This window comes from Sciurus vulgaris (genome assembly GCF_902686455.1).
Source record: "Sciurus vulgaris genome assembly, chromosome: 3".
Classification (NCBI taxonomy): domain Eukaryota; kingdom Metazoa; phylum Chordata; class Mammalia; order Rodentia; family Sciuridae; genus Sciurus; species Sciurus vulgaris.
Genome location: NC_136463.1, coordinates 89,734,733 through 89,760,228, shown reverse-complemented (window position 1 = coordinate 89,760,228; position 25,496 = coordinate 89,734,733). Strand labels below are relative to the sequence as shown.

At 39.8% G+C, this 25,496-nt stretch overlaps 1 protein-coding gene across 11 annotated transcripts in view; it reads right to left on the bottom strand.

Annotated features, from left to right (window-relative positions):
- MGAT5 (alpha-1,6-mannosylglycoprotein 6-beta-N-acetylglucosaminyltransferase) overlaps window positions 1-25,496 on the bottom strand; it is a 328,573-nt gene that overhangs the window by 99,807 nt on the left and 203,270 nt on the right. For all 11 annotated transcript variants that reach the window (XM_079135630.1, XM_079135632.1, XM_079135627.1 and 8 more), the window contains 3 exons: window positions 21,017-21,186; window positions 16,123-16,257; window positions 9,940-10,073 (listed from right to left, as the gene is read on the bottom strand). In XM_079135630.1, the coding sequence (XP_078991756.1) occupies window positions 9,940-10,073; window positions 16,123-16,257; window positions 21,017-21,186 (439 nt within the window). The remainder of the gene's footprint in view (window positions 1-9,939; window positions 10,074-16,122; window positions 16,258-21,016; window positions 21,187-25,496) is intronic.

Sequence of the window (25,496 nt, the reverse complement as noted above, 5' to 3'; positions counted from 1 at the left end):
TAGCTGTCTTTGCAGCTTTGTTTCTGGCCAGGCTCCCAGTGAAAACTCGGCTCCACGCTGACCCACTTGGGTCATATCTTTCTATCTTATCTCACACTGGCATGTGTCTCACATGTCTATGGTTTCCTCCTCCCTGTAGGTCTCAGCTCACATCACCTCCCAGTGGAGGGACTTCCTGACTCCCCAAGCCAGACTAAGCCTCCTCCTCAGCTCTCTGACACCCTGAAGAGTTAGAGCTCTTATCACTCACTGCTGTCTCCCCTAACAAACTGTATGCTTCCGGAGGACTGTGCTGTGCTTAACATGCTTGACTTCCTAGAGCACAGAGCATAACAGCTATCCAGTAAATATTTTTGTCCAAGTCAATGATGAATGCTTGATTAACTGGTGTGACTTAGCCTCCAGTATCATGCTCCTTGCACACACGCTTCAAAACCAAGGCCCATTCTGGAGATTAATCATTAGTCATGGTAGCTTGTCACTCTATCCCAGAACCAAGTCCATACTTATAGTTACTTAATAAATATTAACTGATTTATTGACCTATCTATTTATCTAGGCCACAAAGCAGATGTTAGAAAGAAAATAAATTCGAGATACAGACTTAAAATTCTAGTATCATAGGATTCTAAACACTATCCCTTCATTCAAATTCAGCACATTTACCAAGCAATATCAGTAGGTAACAACTTAGAAACTAAAGATGTATTAGTGAACAGGAGGCCTGGGTGTCCCTTTGTTGAGCTGGAGAGAGAGACAGTAAGTAAACAAAGAAAACAACTCAGCCCTGCACAGAAAAGAATATAAACACAATAGACGTTCTGACCAAAACTGAACTCTCATTAAGATGTCATGCTGAGCATCTAAAGGTTCTTTTTTAATGAATGGAGAGAGGATTAACATATAGATTGCTTTCATCATTCTGTGACATCAAAGTGTTAACTGTAGGGCCTGGGTGGTAGGTTTCTGGTACACATTTCTTCTACTTTTTCTTATATATAAAAAATGCTGGGAAGAATACTGGCTGCCATCATGCGCTTAACACTTTGGCCAATTTGCAGAAAAAATTTACATCACAGAAAAAGCTTCCTTGCAAAAAGAAGTTGCATGACACAAGAAATAATCTGGGTTTCAAAGTCACATATAGAGATATTATGCTTCAAATTTAATCCTAACTGATTTTGTTCAAATGGTGATGAGGAAGAAGACTGGGATGCAGGCGAGGAAAACTATAATGTACGGTTCAGTTGGAAAGATGAGTGCCTGAACTGTTGACAGAAGGCACACCAGAGTGAATTCTTCAAGTGTCAAAAAGCAATTTAGGAGGGAATGGACTCCTTAGTAGAACATCACTCCTGAAGGCTGAGAGTCAGACAGGAGGAACGGCAAGGTGGATTCTATTACTCACTGATCTGCAGAAGTAAAAAGCAAGAGTCCTCCTGATCTAAGCGAAAGGCCGAAAAGGCGGTTTGAATCACAAATAGCTCCTTTGCTTGTCAATCCTGAAAGTAAAATTGTGCAAGGAAGCAACTGATGCTTAGCTATGGCCAACAGGTTTACCATTTGCAGGGAAGGGAACCAGCTCATTCTGAAATTCCTGTTTTGCTAGGCAAAATTTTTAGTCCTTAAGTCACCATTCTGATCTAATTATGCAAATAAAAATAGCTATGAGCCCCAAATCCTGACAGGAATTCAGAGTTAGCATGCCATTTAATGACAATGACAACCACTTTCTACAAAGAAGAGAGTAAGATGAGGTCACTGGCTTCATGAAACCTCTGTAATCTTAAATTTGCACACTTCTTACCCTTCCCTGCATTATTACATGGACTAAAAATAGGACAGGCATTATCCTTCACTTTAATTTGATACATAAATGCGTTCTGAATGCCCACCACATGCCAGGCAATACTGAGTTTTGGCAATGAATAAAACAGACAAAACCTCAACCATTATATACTTCAGGTGCCAGGGGAGGAGAAAAAAATGATAGTAGGTGAAATGAAAATGCTAGGAGGTAAATAAAGTTATGGAGGAAAGTAAAACAGGGAAATGGCGTAGGAAGTTGAAGGAAAAAGGAGTCGCATTTTAAAAGGAGGATCAAGGTAAGTCTCAGCAAAGTGACATCCAAGTTAAAGATGTGAGGAAGAGATGGGGAAGTCTAAAGGAAGAATGTTCCAGAAGATTTAACAATCATAGCAAAAGTCCTGGAGTAGAGTGTGTCTGGCTCACCTAAGAAACTTTAAGGAGGCTAGAGAGAAGGGAGAAGCGTGGTTAGAGGTGAGGTCACACCATCCAGGGCCTTGAGGCCAGAGGATGACCTGCCTTTCCCAACAGTGCGATGCCACAGGAGCTACAGCATTTTGAGTAGAACAGAGCTATCCTCGGACTCGTGTTTTAATTAACTTCATTGGGGAAAACTGAGTCTATTGGTTCTTCATCCATTAACTCAACAAATATTCAATTAACGTCAATGATGTAAAAGGGATCACTTCAGGAGCTGAGGACTCAGCAGGGATCATACCTGTGGGGCTTCTTCCACAGTGGGACTTGGGCTGGAACATGGACCGTGTGAGAGGCACAGAGAAGTACCTGGCTCTGGGAAGGTTTTCAGAGGATGTCACGACTCCCTGACTCCCCGAAGGATGAGCAGACCTGGGGTGTATGTGTGTATATGTTGGCAGAGAAGGTGGGGGATGGGGCTTCCTGGCAAAGCATCAGCACAAGCCGCTGCTTGGAAGTGGGAAGAACCTGGCATCCCAGAAGGAACTCAAAACTCAAACTCAGGTGGTGTAGGAATCGGGACAGGAGTTTAGACCTGGGAAGTATATAGATGAGTACACACAAAACCTCCTTGGAGGTTCCCATGCTGCCCCTAGACACTTATCTGAGAAATGAGAAGATGAGAGAGGAGTCTTCCCATTCCTGTCAAGGTTTCCCAGGGAAGGCGACTGGATTGCTCTGTGTTAATAGGGGTTCGGCGAGTTCCAGCTCTGGTCATGCGTCCACAGTTGTAGGTGAGCTGTACTTTTGGGAGGCTCTTCATCTCTCATCTGTACCTAGGAGCAATGGTCCTAGCACACCCTTGCTCACAGGGACACTGGGAGGGACCAGTAAGAGAACAGGAAGCCTTCACAGCTTTATGCACTAAAACACTTGCCACTATACTATGTTGCTCACTCCAGGCTGAACAACCACATGTGCTTAATCTCACTAGGGACAATTTGGTTATTTTATAATTGTAGCTTTAATCCTGTTTTGCTCATCCAGGGAAACCGAAACAATAGACTAGGTCTACCTGCTGATTTTGAAGAACCAGGAGTGGTTGCTGGGCAATGAAATGGAGAGCTAGGAAGAACCCTGCTGTCTGCAGCCAGAGAGAGTTCACTCCCAACCAGAGAGGGGAAAAAATGGTGAAGAGATATCTCCAGAGAAAGAGACAGTCTTTTTCTAAATGGCTAATCCTGATAGATTGGGACATGTGAGGCAGCACAGGCTAGACTTCCAAGTTCAAAGAGACACCAAAGTATGTGTCCATCACCTCATCTCTGTGACTTGATTCTCAGTGTGGAACAGGGCAGTGATTCTCTAAGTGTGGTCCCAGGACCAGCAGCATCAACATCACCTGGGACTTGTTAGAAATTCAAGCGACCTATTTTAATAAGCTCTTTGGGTAATTTGAATGTATGCTCAAAATTTGGAGCCCCTAGCTCCTCCAAGAGGATGAGCGAACTGTGAGTAAGACAGTGTGGGTTCAAGATGGCAGACAGTAACAAGTGATGTGACCTTATGGCTCCTCTCTGCTCCCAGTCCTGATCCCTGGCACCTACTCAATTAGCTCCTCACCTACAGATGTTGAATAAGAACAGTACAGACATTTCCTTCAACACCTGGCCCTAGAATCCTTAAAGGAGAGAGAACACTAGAAATAAACAAGCTGATGAAGCACAGCTTGGGTAAGTGGACGGCATTAGTCTGTGATCTTCAGGGGGATCACCCCATAAGGCATTCACTCCTCTGCCCTGCCTACTTTTCTAGTAATTTCGTCTAATGTATAGGCTTATGTCAGCTGTTCTTGTTTCTTCTTCTCCTCTACATACGTTTCCGCTCTAGCCTACATCATCTTCCTGTGAACTAGGGTCCTCTTGATGTCCTGTTGTCCAATGAGATGTAGGGGGTGAGGAGGTCATTCCCCATCATGCAGGCCATTGAGCTGGAAAGCTGGATCAGATGGTCACCCTCAATGGGAAACACTCCCAGGATTGAGTGACAGGACAGGTGGGATGCACCTCACCTCCACGCTCAAGTTTTCTCTGCTCCACTCAGCTGTGTCTGTAACTTCTGAATTGGAGGCATGACAGGCCATCTGTTTGTGTGTGTACACCCTGATTGCTCTCAAAGTAGGCTTCTAGAGAGCAGAGATGTAGGAATCCCTTGCATGTCAAGTGACACATGTATTGAACTGGGCAAAGTCAAGAGTCAAATAAAGATTCAAATGTAAATTACATTCTCTATCATAAGGAAAATAAAATACTTCGGCTTAGTCACCTCTTAAGCCTTCAAAGAAGTACCTAATTGGGAAGGGTGGAGTGGTTAAAAAAAAATTCAAAGGAGCTGGGGCTGAAACGGGAAGGCTCTAAATTATATGCTCCAGACTCTACAATGTGTTCTTCATTCAGCTTCCTGTCTTTCCTGCCTCAGATTTCCCCATGCACCAAGAAATGGTGACCATTCCCCAGTCTGGACTCCAGCACAAAATATGAGAACACAGGAGGCAAATTTTCCAGTGTCTTCACATCATGAATGATGTTCAAAGCACTGCAGTTACTCCACCAATAAATCAAATGGTCTTACTCAGTTTTGCTTAGGGAATGAGGAAGTGCTGCCAGGCAGCCATATAAACACTGAAGAGGTGAGCAGCCCCAGTTTCAAAGAGCACTGAAACTTGTGCAGGATATACAAATAAGGTCTGAGCTGAAGCTTGCCTGAGAGCAGGGCAGAGCAATCTCATTACAGCTGCTTTTGCTACTTTCAGCCAGTCTCCAGAGAAAGACAGGATTTTCACCCTGGGATGGTGTTTTCACATAAGCCAGATGAGGTTGTGAAAGTGGGTGTCATGCAGATAATTAGAGCTATCCAAATATAGGGTAATGCATAGTGTAAGTCATCAATTTTAGTGTTTTATTTTTCTCTTTTAAGTGGTATGGGCAAATGCCTTCTCTTTTATTTTTCTGTGAGGTACAGGCAGATTATTTTTTCATTGTTTATTAAGGCAGAACATACCTTTTTGAGACTGTAAAAAAAAAAAAGATACTGCCTTCAAAAGTTTAAAACAAATAGTATTCTCAGTAGATAAAGGCAGAGACAGAAATAATGTCTAGATATAGAGCCAACCCATGTACTTGGCAAGCACAGAAAAAGCCACATTAATTCTCTACCAGAGATAACACAATATCCCCAAATAAATACAAATTAGGAGACAGCCACTTGATGGACTTTAAAACAGTGCTAGAAATGGTTTTCAGATCTGAGTAGAATTTTAAAAAAGATCATGATACATAAGTGGAAAAACAGACACAAAATTTTAGTATGTGTATTATAACTAAAATAAAATACAAAATGTCAAAAATATAAGCTCAAAAATAAACACATGGAAAAGATGACAACAGTTACACTATGTTGGGGGGCTGTTTTCATGAGGAGACAGCTTTCCCTGTTTTTATGAGATGATTGCTCTTATTTCATATTTGATTGGAAAGATGGAGGAAGTCAGTGAAATTGCCTTTACACCAGTAAAATTTTGCTAAACATATGCTTTGAAGGAGCAGGGGTGGAGAGGAATTTGGGCAGCACCTTCAGAGGGGCCAGGACCCAGGGAGGTGTGTGATGGGGCAGAGAAGGGAAGGCAGGCTGAAGGCCAAAGAGCCTAGGGTGGTCAGTACTTGGCTATGAGGTCTGGACACGGACAAAGGGAAGGCACTGTTGGCTGTGAGGAGGAATAGCTGGGGCCCAGAACTGGCTCTGGAGCCCTAGGAAGACCTTAGAGCCAGATGTCAAAGCCATGGACAAGAGATGAAAGCAGCAACCAGGGTCTACAAAGAGGAGCAACAGGATTTACCAGGCTCCTGGAAAAAACCACCACTTAACAGATCTAGTCAAGAGGCCTTAATATTGTCTGACCACCCAGTCTTTCTAGAAGCTGCTCAGGAATAGATTAGGCCTAGTCAGCTAACACATACTAAAATGCCCAGCTGCAAGCAGAATACACAGGGACGGTCACTCCGGTGACTTGGGATGTTGGTAAGACAATACAGAAAAACAAGGCTTTTTGACAACAGAACCCCCACCAGCTTAGCAAGAAATCAGAAGAAATAGAAGAAATTTTAGCAGAAATAGAAGACTTCAAGTAAGAAATGCATATTTTTAAGAGGCAAACATATTTCAGTCCAGTGTGTTTCACTTCACTGCTCCTAAAGATGTGGCAGGATTGTACGTTTTTCTTTCTCTTGTGCTAGACCCCCTGCAGTGAACACATGTCACAACATGGATGAACTCCTAAGACAGAAGGACTTGAAGACTTGATTCTCCAGTATAACACTCTGTCTGCAGTCTAATTTTTTCATCATGCATCCCAACAGTAGAAAAAATAAAGATACAAGAGTCTCAATACATTGCAATATACTTGCATATTTATTCATCAATTATATGATTACTACCAACCACATAAGAAGACATGGCAAATGTTTAAAAAAACTAACAAGGCTCATGAAAACTAACTTCTGACCTCTTTTTTTTTTTATATTTAGATGAATAGTGTTTCCCTTCAGACCAATAGAATAGCTACATTTACCCAGTCAGTTGGACTGGACCCAACTCCTTTGTCATGTAGGAAGCAAGAAGTCTCTGGTAATCATGCATCCAAGTTCACTATGGGGAAGCCCTGGATTATGGGGTGTAGGAGATACTGTTTTCTACCGCAAATTCTCCAGCCCAGACACAGCTCAACATGATGAATGCCTGGAACTGCTTCATTTCCCTACTCATTTGCATACTTCCTCTATTCAAGACAGCCTCATCCTTGAAAGTTTTCCATCAACCTGTTACTTGATGGATTTAGCAGCCACTGATGATGACTTGCTCCACCATCTCATTAAGAGTTTCAAAACGTTGATTTTCTAATTCTCTATTTCTTTTACATTTATTAGCTCTGATTTATCCATGATTAACAACTTTTTCTCATCAACCATTTGATTACCTTCAAATATAATTTGTGCAAGAGGATCAAAGCTGAATTTTTCCTCCTTTTTTCAGAGTAATGAGTTGGTATCCTAGCAACTTGTAAAGGTGACCAACTACATTTTGTGGGGTTTTCTTCCTTGGCACATCGTTCTAACTCCATTATTTTTTAAGGGTTTGATTTCATTCCAGTTCAGTCAGTTTTCTTTTGATGCTCAGACTACTCCACCTGGGGATCCTGTGTCCTTCTAATCCCACCCTAGTGATCCTTCTTAGCTTCTTTCCCTTTTGGCATAAAACATCCCATCTCAAACATTCCTGGCCTCCGACCTGAAAGCAGCTATTTATTCTAGGTGGCAGCAGAAGGTATTTAGGAAATCCCAATCAGAGCACTAGAATAGTCACTGCCCCCCACTCAGCTACCTTTACTCTTGGTTCTTTCCAAACTACATAATTAGATAACATTTTCTTTTTAAAGAAAAAAAGATATTCATATTGGTATTTCTTATTCAAACTGAAGAATAAGTGTTTTTTACTTCAATTCTTTAAGAACCCCCCTTTCTTATATACTGAAAATCTTTTTCTCTACACTATAACAGTTTCAAATACTAGCACAGATATTTTTTACTAAGAATGCACGGTCAAAACACTGCTTACGGTGTTATGAGTGATTGTTGATGTTTTGGCAAGCAGGTTCTTTTTTCTGGAGGCAGTGAAATGTGTCAAACTTCCCACTGATTTCTGCTGAATTCCAAGTTACAGTTAAGAAATCAATCCCTCTCCTAGCCTAAGAGAAGTTACTCCATGTTTCCAGCTTTAGTTGCATTTTAAACAATGAACGTCCTTCAACTCATTCAACTAATAACTCTAAACCCTCCATCCATGGAAAACAAGGATAGGTTGGCCAAGTTCTGCATTCCACCATTCTAAAAGAAAACCCTACCCTTTCTGAAGCACCTCTCCTTCTATAGCCTGGAGACAGGGAAACGCCATCTGTTGGCAGGCACATGCCTACCACATCATTCAGGCAGTTTGAGCCATTTTGGACACAGGTAACATCTTATTTCACTTAACACACTTTTAGGTTGCTGTGTGACTCATACCAATCTCCCAAAGTTTCATGTCAAAGTCAAACTGCAGGCTGAATCTAATGTCTCACCATGTTGACAGCCATCTGTCACCTAATGTGCCAAACATGGGTTTGTTCCCTGAACTGCCCCAAGGGCAGGTTCCAAGCAGGACAATATAACTCTAAGAATAATAATAATAATACTGTGACACATACAACATGTTCTCATCAATCTCTCTGAGTTAAAACAGAACATTTAAACATGAACCGATTGTTGAAGTCATTCCCTTCCACAGCTGTTTCCCATCTTAACTCTCCCTTCTCAGGCCCACGATCTAAGGGTTAGTCCAAGGTGTTTGCGGTTATGTTCAGCAAGCCTAAGAAAAGTGCCATCTTTGGGTGGTTATGTACAAAGAGAAGGGGCATCACTCAGGGAAAAGACTGGCCAGGGATTTCCTAGTCCTTGACTCAACAAACCAAACAGACTGACAAATCAGAAATGGGCATCTCTGGATTAAAACTGTACTGACACTTTCAGAATATGGGCATTCTCTACTCTCTGCATCCAAATTAACTGCTTAATTCCTGTGGCTTTTTATTTCTAGAAGAGAACTTCACCTGTTGCTATAGTGGTGCTGACTTAAATAAGAAATTTATTTTGGGCACAAACACTGTCCAATTTGGTACTTGGCTTCACAGTCTTCAGCTAACAGTGACCTGAGGCTAGAGGCAGGTAAGAAATGGAGACTACAGGAAAAGAACACCATAGAAAGAGAAAACTTTCAAGAGCCTTGCAGTGGGGCCAGTCAGTTCACCCTGGCCAGCATGTGCACTCCGCTCTCACTGCATCACTGCACAAAATAATCACTGCAGTTGACAATGATAACACCAAGTCACCAAGAGAAGGCATTTCATTCTGGGTTGACAACTTAACAAGGCAGTAAAGTATGAAACAGTTTAAAATAGTTCCAATTAGAAAAGGCTAGATTATTTTTTCTTTAAAAAGTTTGATGCTTATATAGCTAAGATTGAATTACTTGTAAAATGGATTGACATTTCTCATTAATAATGAAGCAGACCTTCACTAGCATCTGCATGGCACCAAGCATGCTTAGTGCCTGCCAAGCCAGAGGCCATTGAAGTCCTCCCTGACATGGTTTCTCAAGATCATTTGTATTGAACATTTTCCCCCAGAATATTTCTTTTTTCTTTGCAGGGGTGGGTACTGGGGTTTGAACTCAAGGGCACTTGGCTACTTAGCCACATCCCCAGCCCTATTTTGTATTTTATTTAGAGACAGGGTCTGAGTTGCTTAGCACCTCACTTTTTTTTTGCTGAGGCTGGCTTTGAACTTGCGATCCTCCTGCCTTGGTCTCCCAAGCTTCTGGGATTACAGGCATGCACCATTGTGCCCCGCTCCACAGAACATTTCTGAGTTTTTTTACAAAATTCTCACATGGGCTTTCAATTACAATTAAAGAAAAAAAAATTCAATTATTCCCAAGGCAAAAGTTTCACATTTCTACAGCAAAGTGTCCCAAGAATCACAACCCAAAAGTGATGCTTATTTAATTAATTTTTTACTCTACCTTTGGTGGCATTCTGGAAAACAGAGAAAAAACATGAATACTCACGGAACATGGTATAAAACTGTTGAGGGTTCAGATTCCATTTTCCCCAGGGAGTCTTGTGGCCTTTAGACTGGGCATAGTTTGCATGATTAAACTCTGGTTCAGTTCCAAAGGAATCAAGGACTCGGAGCATGCACCTGAAAGAAAAAGGGGTGTCCATAAGCTTATAACCTTGACCCCAATATTCAAAAGGGAAAAGCTCTAATTCTTTCTTCAAGGACTACCAAAAATAGACAAATACAGTACATTAAAAAAGCTATCAGATGAGAATTGAGAGGTTATTTTTTTTTTGGTTGCTGAGAAATGAACCCAGGTTCTTGCATGGGCTAGGCAAACACTCTACCCTGAGCTCCATCTCCAGCCTGAAAAGTTTTAAAACAGTCAGCATACAAACATCCCCACATGTGACTTGAGAGCCTAAGCCATCACACAGCAGATGGCATATGCTGCAGACTGGATGACTGATCACAGAGGTGGCTCCAATACCGGTGAAATGGCCGCAATGTTCACTGCTGTACACCTAGCACCCAATCAGAGTCAAGGATAGAGTAGGCGCCTAGTCAGCAGATATTAAAGAAACCACGAACTACCATCTCTTATTCAGGTTAAGCACAGGACATGCATTACCTCTTTCAGCCCCTGTTCAACATTTATGTCAATTACCTAGGCTATTTAATTTGGGGTAAAGTTTATGTTACAGTTTGAGGTATTCCCTCAAATTTACTATTTTGGAAACTTAATTCTCAAATGCACATGCTTATGGTATTTAGAGGTGGGGCCTTTGGGAGGAAATTAGGGTAGAAGAGATCCTGAGGGTGGGGTCCTTTCCTGGCATTAGTGACTTTATGAGAAAAACAATAGAGACCAGAGCTTGCAGACTCCTCCTTTCATATGGTGTCCTCTGCCCTGTGACACAGTGAGATGGCCTTTACCAGACCTGGCCTTGTAGGGCACAAAAGCCTATCTATCTTGGACTTTGCAGTCTCAAGAATGGTGAGAAAAAAATTTCTTTTCATTATACATAACTCAGGCTCAGCACAAAACAGACTATGCTTAGAATCTCATTTAATAGAATCTCTGGTTAACTGATGTAAAAGTTGAACAACTGCTAAAAGAGATAAAGAGATTGGATGTCTCCAGAAACTTACAAAACAGACTATGCGCAGAGTCTCATTTCAAAGGTAGTGCTGGTTTTTATGTATTTAATAACAACAGAACTTTACTGCTTTCTCCTAAGGCCTGAAAAAATACACCTGAAGATGTTTCCTTTGGCTGTTCCACCAAGGCTTAAAACAGGGCCAAATCTAGTCTACCACCTATTTTGGGGGACATGAACTGGGAAGGGCCTTTACATTCTTGAATGATTTTTAAAAAGACAATATTTTTGTGACGCATGAAAATCATATTTCCATATTAAAAAAATAAAGTTTTATTTGAACACAGTCACACCCTATTGTTCCTATATTTTCTGTGACTGTCTTCACTCTATAACAGTGGAGCTGAGAAGCTGCAACAGAGAATGTACACATGGGCCACAAAACCTATGACATTTACTGGCTGGGCTTTATAGAAGTTTTCTGACCACAGCTTTGAAGGGCACTAAGGATGACCAGCTAAAGAAAGCAATTAAGGAACTGATATTGAAACAAAAAATCGCCTGATTTTGGTTGTACTGATTTCATCATTGATTCTCAAACTTTCTTGTAAACGAAGCTCAGGATTGGCTAATAAAATCTCTGTTTTCTGTTTTTACATAGTAATACCACCTTTGAATTAACTTCTACTGGCCCAATAAGCTTAAAAGTAAACAAAGATTAAATCCCACATTTTAAAATCAGATGATAGCAGTGACTTAAGAATTGGATTAGGTTTCTTTCTTCTGTTTCCCACTATTAGGGAGCCATTATTTCAATTTTAAATTTTGACTTCAATGTCAAAATTGAATTTTCCAGGAAACCTGTCTATAAAGTGCAATTTTTAAGTGCTGACTTCCTTCCACTATTTGTCTAGACGAGGAAAATAAGAAAAGAAAGAGGAAAGCCATAACTACAAAGACAAATGCAAGAGAATTTCCTTGTTTTGTTATTATTTTTTTGTACTAAGGTGTTAGGAATTGAACCCATGGATGTTTTACCACTGAGTATCCCCTGTCCTTTAAAAATTTTTTTTATTATTATTTTGAGAAGGGTCTCCCTAAATTGTTGAGGTTGGCCTCCAACTTGCAATACTCCTTCTGGACACCTATGTTATTTAGTGTCAGTCTCCCAAATTGCTGGGGATTACAGGTGCATGCCACCAAGCCTGGCTCTTGTTCTGGATTCATGTGTGGCTTTCATGGAACATGCTGTGATCACAGTGGCAATTTTCACAATATCATCAAGAACCTATCTTCAGCCTGGCAGACAGTAGGTAGACAGAAATAGAAGCCTGTAGTACAGGAAAAAGAAAACAAGAGATCCAAAGAATTCACTGATTCTTACATTCTTAAGACATCTCCATTTGTTATGTATTATTTTTTCCTTTTAAAATAAGATGCAGAAGGAACTGGTTGGACCAGTGTATTTTCTTCTAAATGAGATGGCAGTGTTCAGAACATGGCAGGGTGATGGTGGTGGCTCTGGAAAAGGTTGCTTTCAGAGGAGCAGCAGCAGCAGGACACATGCAATAGATGGAGCTGGGGAAGTCTCAGCTTCAGCAGGCAACCAGAGTTGGACTCATTAGAAAGCAGCACTGGTGGTAAGGAGCACCTTGAAGGTTCAGCTTCTTCCACTTGCTTGCAATTACTCTTACTGTCTACACTCCTTTCTAGCATGGGCTGGTAACCGCTATTTTTAATTTGGCATTCATTACTGTTACTTTTATATTTGGACAATTAAAACAAATACTGATGAGCAAAGTTGTCTTGTAGGGGCCTAACTCCTGAAAGCCTGAACTTGGTACAGAGCCAAGTTGTAAGTGATGTGATGCTGGGTGTGTAGCAATTTAAGGCAGTGATGATCCGATGTCTTCTGGAAACTTACAATTCTGCATCCTTTTACCTGAGGCTTTGGCTTAGGTATTGTGCATTTTCTGGCTTCCAGATGTTTATTTTATAAACCAGATTGACCTTTGCCTATGATATGGAGGATTTAACATTATAGTTTTCCTTCTTCAGTCACTCTCTACCTCTGTTTTGGAATTGTTTGTGTTGTTAATATTTATGCCACCTCTCTAATGCCTTTTCTGTGTGTGGAGGATCAGGAACAGACTAATGACTTCAAAAGATATGGATGCCTGAAGCAGCTGGCCTTCCTCTAACGTGGGCCTCTGAAGCGATGCCAAATGACTCCTGGAACACCCTTTACTCTCAGCAACACTGCTTTAAGATGGATGCTCATGACCTCTGTGCCAGGACCTACCCTACAGTATGGAGTTTGAGGTTAAAACATGGCATGTTTTGGAATATTTGCACCTTACTTTCTTATATGTCCTTGATTCTTAGACAAAGCCTCATGAAGCAACAGGGGTGTGTGTTTTGAAATACCGAGTGGAATATTAGTCACATACAGGTATGTAACCCATAAGGTTCCATGGTTTCACTTATGGAACACCTGAAAAACTTAAATTGAGCAACAAATATACCACTTACGGTAATTCTGAATTAAATATTTCTTTTTAGAATTCTATTCTTAAGAAAATAGATGAATGATTAGTGACAATATTCATTATTATTGATACCATTAACATTAATAAATTATATAATAAGCTCTAGGTTATGATTTCAAACCTATTTTGATGTACCTGTGTCGATTTCCTTGAAATTCAAAACTGAAGATTTGGGACTTAATGGATTAATAAATGTTTGATTGAATTTCTTAGGTCCTCATGTTAATTGGATAGAATTTACAAGTACTCTCCCAAGATCAACAGGCTTAAAGGGCTTATTCCCAATTGGAAGGTCAGATGATAACATTACATGTAATGCAATTCATACCTTCTTCCATCAACCAAAATGAATACAGACAGCCCTGACAACTTCTAATTTGAAAGGAGAAAGAAACGGTTAAGGATCTTCCTAGAAAACCCGTTTGGCATTTTGATGGGATCTTTGCCCTGTCACACCAGAAAGTCTGCACTAACAGACCTTCAGCTGGCTCATATTGCTCACGCAGACCAGTTATTAAAGGAAGGCAAATGAGCATTACACTCTTCCATAACCCCTGAGATGGTGCCTGTTCACCCAACAAGAACCAAATACCAAGCAATGGCCACCATTTTAATAACAGTATCACCCTTCTTAATTGACCTAAACACCACCACTGAGAATACTTTTCTAGCAAACAGCCCTTCTTGATGGTAAGGGAAGAAAGTTCTGGAAGGTCCCAATTGCCGAGTTTTCATTACCCATTTTTCCAGATGTCTGCCATTCACAAAATGCTAGAAAATAACAGCCCTGTCTTTCTTTCTTCAAGGCCATAGCTTAAAAAAAAAAAAAAAGCATTCACTTCGTGGCTTATTAACTGAGAAGAAAGATGGTTATTTCCACACAACTGAGAACAAATGTGATGGCCCGTGATTCACAATGACTTCAAAACAGGAAAAACATGATATAAAAGGCAGAATGCTATCCCAATTCAAACAAAGTTTTTGAGTTTTCTCTTCTTATGAGACTACATCCATAGGAAATGCAAAGAGTAGTCTATATTCCATCAATTCCTTTCCTAAGAGTATATCACTGCCTAATGAGAAAATCATTGCTGCTGAAAAATAATATAAATTTCAAGGATATTTTATGGACTACAGTTATCTCTATCTCTCCCCTCCATATTTTTAAGACATTTCATAGTATTTTCAGTTGGGTTTCTGTATGACTTCTACAGGACTTCCAATCTGACATCACCTTGAAGATTTAAGTTATAATTTAACTACCCTGAAAGAGATTGAGTTCAGTTGAAATTCATTCAAATTCATTTACTTGGTTAAGGTGGAAGCTCACATCAAAATATCTCTCTACCCAAGAGCAATGGAAAAGAAACAGAGAGATTTCTATCTGGTACTAAATGAAAGATCTTCAGAGTATTTTCTTAGGAAACTGGTTCAAACTGCATGTCAGCATTCACTATCATTGGTACAGCATTTACCTAGCCTTCTTGATTCCCACCCAGATTCACCTACCATTTACGCTATTGAATATAATGTGATCTTTATTTAAATTTAGTCACATTTTAGAATATTTTAAAGGAAACCTTTACAGATCATAAATAAAAGTCAGTATCACTGGAAAATAGGAAATAACGAAAACACTTCCTTAAAAGAGCATTCCTAGGGGCTGGGGATGTAGCTCAGTGGTAGAGCACTTGCCTAGCATACATAAGGCCCTGGGTTCCATCTTTAGCACTGAAAAAAAAAAATAGTACTAAATTCAAAACAGTTGCTTTTTCCTGCTTAAGGCTGGTATGCAGAGCTACTTGCACTTTGTTAAAAATACATGCAAGTGCTAAAAGAAGAGTTGGAGATAATAGCATCAAACTACACCTCTTAGACTGAGAGAAAATTGAAAAAATAATAAATCTCATTATATATTTAATGTTACTTACCGTCATATTTGTAGACCAGGTAAAATAATTTTGAATACTAAATTATGGTCCCAAACCCACACCCAGGGAAACATTGAGATGGTCTATTGAATAATAAATACTTCCATGGAACACTCATGTGCCTTGGCCACACTAAGTACAGGCTTATGTTAAAAGTTCAAGTCCTCAGTAATTATATAAGACATTTGGTTTTCCCTCCTGAGAATGATAAGAATGCCAATGAGGGGAAAGGCAAAAGAAGTTAGTTACCATCTCAAACTTCAGGACCACAAGAAATGACATTATTCATATTTGATCAAAATCCTTATTTGATTAACAGATGAGACTGCCGTAGTCACACTGAGCAAGGAATGCTAGGTATTAGGGAAGGTATGAAGGAGGATGAACACTTGTTTTTTCTTTTCAGGACATCAATGAAAATAATGAATAGCCCTAGGTGGGAGAAAGTCACTTCTGGAACTCACAGTCTGAATTTCAATTAGGAATAAGAAACACATACCATACAGTTCAAAAGGTAATATTTAATCATCTTTTTCTACTGAAACCGTGAAATCCTTGTTAGAGGTAAAAAGCACTAAAAACTTAAGTAAGAACAGTATGTATCACTTACTGGTAATGAACCCAGGATGGTCCCAGGGTTTTCTTGAACTGAGCGAGTCCTACAATATCAATGTAAATGAGCTCCACGATTCTGTCTCCTACAGTAGGGCAGCCGGATCGGTTCCCTACTACCTTCTTCATAATTCTGGAAAAGGACAGAAGAGAGAGATATTAAATTTGGCAAATACCATCCCAAAAGTCCTTAGTAGAGATGATGGCATGGCTCTTCCAAACCAGTAACCTATTTCAATACTTCCCTACCCCTCGAGGGCCGCCAGAGCTCTAATTCTGCCTCCTACAAAAGCAGAGTGGTGCATATACACAGCCTTTGAAATCAAGGAAGACACAGGTCTGACTACATCTCACTGTACAGCAGTTATGAGACCTTAGACAAATTACTTAACCTTTCTGAATCTTCCTTACATCACCCACCAGAAAAAAAGGACTGAAAGATGCTTACTTACCAGTCCTTTCTCTAAACATCGTCAGTGTTTGGCCACTATAGTACTAGTACTTGCCCTGTTGTCTATTGTTTTCTCCTAACCAGACTGCATTACAGAACTCACATCGTGGCTTAGACTTTTTCATTAAGTTTCTTTTCACCCACCTGCCCACCCTCCCACCCCACCATACAAAGCCACCCCTGCTCCAGGGAATGACTAAGTACTCCATTGGAACACCAACTTTCCATGCAGGAATGGATATGAAACTCCCTGCCATTTATTCAGAAAACAGTTGTCACTGCCCCTTGAGCCCTGCTGATACCCCACAGTAATCCTTTACCACTTTATGAAAATCCTACTTCAAAAGACAAGAGTCACACACAGGGTTCTGCTCTACAGTTCCCTGCTGCTCTAGGCACCCTGCTCCCTCTTCTGTGGATTTCTGAAAAAGCCAGGTTTTCTATAATCAATTTTGCATCCTAAGAGTTGGAAAACTTTTTTTAGTAAAGGGTCACATAATAAATACTTTCATCTTTGCAGGACACTCATTCTCTGCCACAATTATTCAATTATTCACTGTAGGAGACAAACCCACAAAAATACAATTACCTCATAGCAGACAAAGGTGTCCCAAACATACATTCCAGACAAGATAGCCTCTTCAACTCTTCAACAAATGGTGCTAGGAAAACTGGAAATCCATATACTCCTGTCTCTCACCCTGCACAAAACTCAACTCAATGTGGATCAAAGACCTAAAAATTAGACCAGAAACACTGCACGTACTAGAGAAGAAAATGTAGACCCAACACTCCACTGGCTCAGGAACTCACTTCCTTAACAAGACTCCTAAAGCGCAAGAAGTAAAATCAAAAATCAATAAATGGGATGGCATCAAACTAAAGAACTCCTTCACAGCAAAGGAAACAATCATGAACATGGAGAGAGAGCCTACAGAATGGGGGAAAATCTTTGCCACCTGCACCTGAGATATAACATTAATCTTCAGGATATATAAAGAACTCAAAAAACTAAACACCGAAGTTAACAAATAACCTGGTCAATAAATGGGCAAAGGAACAGAACAGATACTTCACAGAAGAGGAAATATGATCGGTCAACAGATATATGAAAAAATGTTCAACATCTCTAGCAATTAGAGAAATTAAAATTATAATTACACTGAGATTTCATCTCACTCCAGTCAGAATGGCAATTATCAAGGATACAAGTAACAATAAACATTGGTAGGGGATGAGGGGAAAGGTACACTCATACATTGCTGCGACAGCGAAGTAGTGCAACCACTCTGGAAAACAGATATGGAGACTCCTCAAAAAACTAGGATAGAACCACCATCTGACCCAAGTATCCTACTCCTTAGTATATATCCAAAGGATTCAAAATCACCATACTACAGTAACACAGTCACATCAATGTCTATAGCAGCTCAATTCACAATAGCTAAGCTATAGAGCCAATCTAGATGATCTTCGAAAGATGAATGGATGAAGAAAAGGTGGTACATATGCAAAATGGAGTATTAATCAGTCATTAAGAAGAATTACTTTATGACATTTGCCCATAAATGGATGGATGGAGACTTCATACTAAGTGAAATAAGCCAATCCTAAAAAACCATAAGTCAAATGTTTTCATGGACATGTGGAAGCAGACACACAATAAGGGTGGAGAGAGGAAGAATAGAAATTCAGTGGGTTAGACAAATGGGAATGAAGGGAAGGGAGGGGAATAGGAAAAGGAAAGAATCTGAAATAACTTTCCTGTGTACGTATATGAATACACCACAGTGAATCCCACCATGGTGTACATCCACAAGAATGGGGTCCATTTAATTAGAATAAGATATGTCCCATGCTTGTATAATCATATCAAAATGGATTCTACTGTCATGTATAAATAAAAAGAACCAATAAAAAATTATTCACTGTAGATTTAAAGCAGCCAAATGATTCCTAACAGTGGTTGTGTTTGGGCTCCCCTGAAATGATACAAAAATATGCAGAGGACTAGACCTGCAGAGCCGTGGTTTGCCACCCCCATCCTCACTACATTCAGTTCTTTAAAACTGTACAATGCAATCAATTACCTGGTTGTGTCCTACCCACAAAAGCTGTGACTGAATTAGCCTGAGAATGGATTTTAAAGAGATCCCCTGTTATGGTTTAGATGTAAGGTGTCCCCCAGTCTCATGTGTGAGAGAATGCAAGAACACTTAGAGGTGAAATGATTGGGTTATGAGATCCTTAACCTAGTCAGTGCATTAATCTTCTGGTATGGATTAACTGGGTGTTGACTACAAGCAGATAGGGTATGACCGGAGGAGGTGGGTCAATGGGGGTGTGCATTTACGGTTTATATTCTGTTATGAGGGCTTCTCTCTCTGTCACTCTCTTTGCTTCCTGCTGTGAAGTCCTGGGTGCTTTCCTCTGCCATGCCCTTTCAACATGGTGTTCTGCCTCACCTCTGGCCCAAAGCAAAGGAGTCAACTGTGACCCCAAAATAAACTTTTCCTCTAAAATTTTTCATATCAGGTCTTTTGGTCACAGTGGCAAAAAATTTAAAACATCCCCAAAACTTAAAATTATAAAAATAAATATCCCCAGGTGATTCTAATGTGCAGGCAGATTTGGGAACTACTGTTCTAGGTAGGCTTCACAATTATCCTCTTAACTAAGACCCATCTAACCTTGACCCCAATGAGCATAAAGATCACTACAGACTCTCCCTTGACCATCAAGGAAGTCTCTGCCTGAGAAATTCTTACTCTGCCTTTCCTGAGCTCCCTGGTAGCTCTCGTCTCTCGTACTTGCACAGCACTCCATTTGTTCAACCACCCATCCACTCACTGGCTCTCTCGCTCCTTCAATAGCTGCACAGGCACCCACTGTGTGCTAGGGACCAACCACGAATACACTGGTGAAAAACAGTCATAGTATTCTGCATGCCCTGTGCTTACCTTCTAGCATCAACACTTCAATTAGCACTAATAGAACAGTAATTATTGTAATTATTATTTGATGTATTAGTTGTAATTATCAAAAGACTGGCAGCTGCTTAACCACACACTGGTCATCTCTGTAGGCCCAGTACCAAAAACCAGCCCACAGAAGGGACAGAATGAGTGGCTGTGAAGTCCATGAACGCATCCACTTTATAGCTTGTGCACCCAACGTGTTTTAAAGCAAGCAGGGAGAAGGCGAGACGAGGAGCCTGCCAAGAAACAGGAGTGATGAGGAGGGGCTCAGAGGCCTAGGTTTGCACAGCTCTGAAGGAGTCCTGTGGGTAAGGGCGCTGGCTTTGAAGTCAGAGAGACACAGAGCCCAGATCCTGGCTTGGCCATGTGTTGTCCCTGGAACCTCAGAACTCATTTCTGGTTTGAACCTCAGTTTCCTCATTTTTAAAAAAGCGGGTAGCAACAACTCCTATTTTCTGGTGTGAAGGACTCGACAAGTAAGACACACAGTGATGAGTCCCTGGCGCACCGTTAGGGGTCCACAAAGGTGAGTGGTTAACAGTCATCATCAACATTATGGCTGCTGTAAATGTTGATATGAATGTTGTAATTAAACTTTTATCACAGCTCCAGGCATCTGGAAATAACTAACAAATGATAGCTGATATGATATGACCCATATTATTGCTTTTATCTCAATATACTGCCACCAAACAGGTGTGGATTTCGAATCTAATACAAGTGACCTCCCTGGGTGTCAATGTCCTGCTCCATAAAGTGGGAACACCTTCCCATGTCTAGAATGTTCACCGAAGGTGTTTCTTCTTGGAATTACTTGGCATTAGCAAAGTGAAGCTTGGCTGCTGAGTAGGAAAGTCTCTAGAGGCAGTTATCCAAGAATGAGGGGGTCTGAGTGTTCCTGCATGGCCAGCTGTGTCAATCTGGAAGGTGTTGAGAGAGGCTTAGCGCTAGATGCAAATTTCAGTGAAAGAGAAGACTCAGGAAGAGTTAACAGACTGAGTTGAAAGTTGGCTAATTGAAAAAGGATTGGTTTGAGGCTTTCAGGAAATTCATTTCATGCAAATTAAATTATAAACAGGAACCTGCCCTGTTTTAAGATTTAGAAAGCTTGACGCTGAGTAGGGAACGGTATGAATTTCAGCAAGAGACAGGGAATTAGGAAAGTCAATAATGTTTTGTGCTGCAGATGTTGGAAGCACCTGTAATAGCAAAGAATAAGCTCCTTAGTTTGAATTTTCCAGCATTCATTTATGAAGCCTCAGGAGCCTACAGCTACAATGAAAACATATTATCCTTCTCACAGTGTATGTATTTAGCTCCTGAAAATAATCTTCTTATCTCCTGTTTAGTGAATTATCACTTTCATTTTCCTCCACAAGAAATTACACACTAATAGAGGGCTTTACGAGTTTACAATTTCTTTTTTGTATTCTGATTTTAAAATTGAAAAGTAATCTCCTTACTCCTTGAGCTCAGCCAGTGAGGCTGAAATCCGAATGTCATGGCCCAGTAAGTACAGAGATGTAATTAAATCACTCCACTGAACTAATTCACCAAGAGGGCCACCACTGAATGCCGTCTCCGCGATCTTAAATCCAGATTCCTTGGTCAGGAGTCCCAGGTGAACAAGGACCTGAAAAACAGAGGCACATGCCGATTTGCACTGAACCAAGAAAAAAGTCCACAGAAACACACCCCAGAGCCACCAACCAGTTCCAAAGTCATGTCCTGTGAGATCTCAGTGTGGGTGTGCCATTTTTCTAAAAAGTACAAAGAAGGAAAGAAATAATTTTTCATTGTTTTAGAAAAATAGAACCATCACTGTCCTTACTATGGCTGTGAGTATAGGTCTGGATGACTTTTCTGCTTTTGAAAATGGACATGTTTGTAAAGTCAGAATTTAAGGAAAGTTACGCAGGACAAGAGAGTATCTTTTAACAACATTGGGCTTTTTGTCCCCATATCTGGGATATTTTTAACCTTTTAACTGTGGAAAATTTCGAACACCCAGAAAAGTTGGCATGACTACAGAGTCGACCCAATACGCTCAGCCACGTAGCTTCGACATTATCACTTCAGGACAGATCTTAGTCTACACCTCTTTTCTTCCAATCCCTCTAGATAATCTTGAAGCAAATTCTAGACATATTCTTCTGTCAGTCAACATTTCAGTATGTATCTCTAAATGAAATAAACCATTTAAAACAACAGTTAAAACATCACTGTGTTTTCAAACAAGCTAATAATTCCTTGATATCATCCAACATCCAGTTAAAGTTTATACTTTCCCAACTGACCCTCCGTTAACTGTGGTTGTGTGATTCAGAAGCCAAAGTACACATGCTCTCATTGTCTCCTCTCATCTCTACAATTCCCTAGTACTTCCTTTTTTTTTTTTTTTTTTTTTTTTATGGGCAGGGGAGGGGAGTGTTATAATTTACTCACCAAAGACACTGGGTTGTATTTTCAATAGTCTCTCATATTCTGGATTTTACTTATTACAATCCCAAAATGTTGTATAATAGATTATTCTTTCCCTTGTATTTATGGTAAAGGAGTTAGTTAGATCTTCAGGTCAGATGAAATTCAGGTTCAATTTATTATTATTATTATTATTGGCAATACTAGTTCACAGGTGTCTCTGTGCACTTCCATTGGAGGGAACTATATCTCAGTCTCTGTTTGGGGATGTTAGTAGCCATGGACAATTACTAACTAGACCATTAATAAATTTGGGCTGCAAAATAGTGTTACGAAGTCATTCCTTCGTTTATTAGCTAGAATATTTCTATAAAGACAAACTACCTCCCATTAACTATTTGGTCACCATGAAGTACAGCTTGCATAGAGTTTAGTGAATACTTGATTCTTGCTCTTTACTTACCTGCTTTTAGAATAAAAAGTCTGTTAATTTAGCCTACTCAAATTCTGATCCATGAGGTTTCATTTTTAAAATATGATAAAATCATGGATATAAGCATATTTAATTTGTTTCGAGAATTTCTGGTTATTATTCTACTATCAAACTGTCCCACATTGGCCAGTGAGAGGCTATTCAAATTGGCTGCTCTGCTTTTGGGTATGATAAGATGTTCTAAGCTCATCATTTACAATTTCCGTCTCAGAACTTAATAAGCCATTTTCCCAAGAACCTCTTATACCACCTAGTGGAAACAGCATTTAGAGATCAAAGTGTAGGGCTTAAGAGACTCTAGTTAATCACTGCTTGGAGGACTTTTCAGTGGCCTTAACTCGGAAATATATTTGTCCACTAAGATAAAACAAATCATAAGTTCTTACTGATATTTCCAAATCAAACACAGAATTGTAATATTTTTACATAACATTATTCACCTTACACGTTATTTCCTGTCTCCTACAATGAAAACCCACCTCTCAAAGACACCAACATAGTCGTTTACAGTGTCCCAACATTCAGAATGAATTCAGAATGAGAATACCATTACTCCCAAATACATGATTTGTAAAAATTGTTTAAAAATATTTTTGCAGTTCCTTTTGGCTTCTGTGATAGTGCATCAATGTGTTCAATTCATTGTGTTCTAAAGGGATTGAGAATAATCTTTCTCTCTGTGCACTGTATCAAAACTGAATGGATATATAGTCAGTTGATTATTTTATGATTTTTTTAGGTATGTTTTCTTCTGTAATTACATTTCACACATAAAATGGTTCCAGTGTCAAATCTACAAAGTAAGATATATTCAGAGAAGTCTACTTTCTATTCCTGTTACTTCTGACAGTACCTCTATCAGCCACTGGTTTCTTATTGTGGTAAAAAAAAAAAAAAAAGGAACTATGCATGATATCAAATTCACTGTTTTAATATTCACAGTTGAGCAGCATTAAGAACATTCGCACTATTGTGCAACCACCACCCCATCCATCTCCTATATATTCAGTATTATGGTTTATCTTTCAATTTGTAAAACAAATTGAGCAATAAACATATGCACATTATGTATATATTGCACATGTGTGTATGTGTAGATCTACATTTAAAAGTAGATCCCTCTCTCTTCAAAAAATAATGTACACTATTCTCCAGTTTTCTTCTTCACCCCACAGTATGTCCTGGAGATTGCTACACAGGACTACTTAAAAGCATTTTTGCAGTCCCACCAGCAGTGTATGAGTGTACCCTTTTCTCCACATCCTCGCCAACATTTATTGTTACCTGTGTTCTTGATAATTGCCAATCTGACTGGAGTGAGGTAAAATATCAGTGTAGTTTTGATTTGCATTTCTCTAACTGCTAGAGATGTTGAACATTCTTTTCATGTATTTGTTGACCATTTGTATTCTTCTTTTGAGAAGTGTCTGTTCAGTTCCTTTGCCCAATTATTGATTGGGTTATTTGTTTTATTTGGTATTAAGCTTTTTGTGGGGAAAAGGGTACACTTGTCCATCACTGTTGGGACTGAAAATTGGTGCAAACACTCTTGAAAGCAGTGTGGAGATTTCTCAAAAAACTAGGAACAAACCATCATTTGACCCAGTTATACCACTTCTCAATATATAGCCAAAGGATTGTAAAATCAGCCTACTACAGTGACGCAGCCAGATCAATGTTTACTGAAGCTCAATTCACAATAGCTAAACTACAGAGCCAACCTGAGTCATTCAACAGATAAAAGGATAAAGGAAATGTGGTATATATATACACAATGGAATATTACATAGCCATAAAGAATGACTGTGGCGGGCGAAACCCGGGGCCCAGGGTTACGCCATGTGCATCTAAGATGGCGACTGGCAGAGAGCAAACGGTGTCCTAATTATGACTGGAGAATGGCAGGAAGCATTTACAATTGGTTGTATGATAATCAGTTCAGCTGCCTAGCGCATGGACAGATATACTTTACATGTATGCTTGAGTGAGTTATCGCTTGACCTTTAACAGTATTGGATGGACATATCTGGTTACAATTGCTTATGCATGAGACTGCTTATATATTGAGGGTGTTATTTGAATAAACGGGAAGCTGCTTCATGAACCTCTGAAGTGTACGTGTCTTTCATCCCACTGGTCGGGCCGTAAGCACGAGAAGTGGTGCCAAGCGGCTTGGAGCAAGCCAGGCAAAGAAGCCAAGGTTTTCCGTAAGCCGAGTCGCTTGAAGCAGCCCCGGTGGCAAGCAGCGGTTTTCCGTAAATGACTTTGTGACATTTGCCAGTAAATGGACACTATCATGCTAAGTGAAATTAGCCAGTCCCCAAAACCCAAAAGTTGAATGTTCTCTCTGACATGTGGATACTAACATACAAGAGAGGGGAGAAGAAGAACAGATGTACAGTGGATTAGATAAATGGGAATAGAAATAGTAAAGACATTGGAATGAATCTGACATAACTTTCATATGTACATAAATGAAGGCACCACAGTGAATCTTCACATTGTGTACATCCACAAGACTGGGATCCTAATTAGAATAAGATATACTCCATGTTTGTATAAATATGTCAAAATTGACTCTATGTTATGTATAACTAAAAAGAGTAAAACGAAACAAAAAACCAAAAAAAAAAAAATCAATCATTCTGTATTTCTTTTTATAGCACACCTTCTGCACCTGACGATTTGTTTTTCCATACACAATTGTCTGGTGCCAGAATGCTGGAATTTGCCATCTTAATGAATTCGAACAAAACTGACCTATCAAACTGTGACTTGGGGGGCTTACAAAGTAAATCTGTATTTTCTTTTTCAAAGATATTCAATTAGTCAGGTTAGGAACACTAAACTCATTTTGAAGTTCTTTTTAGATGTGGGAACAAACCATTCATAATTTGCTCAGTTCTGAACTCAGAACAGTTAATCCAAAGTCATGTTACTTATTTTATAGCCAAAAAGGCATAAGAGCTTCTAAGCCCAGGGGCATTCTAGAAGGTTTCCAAGTATCTCTCAGGGATATAGCTCTGTCT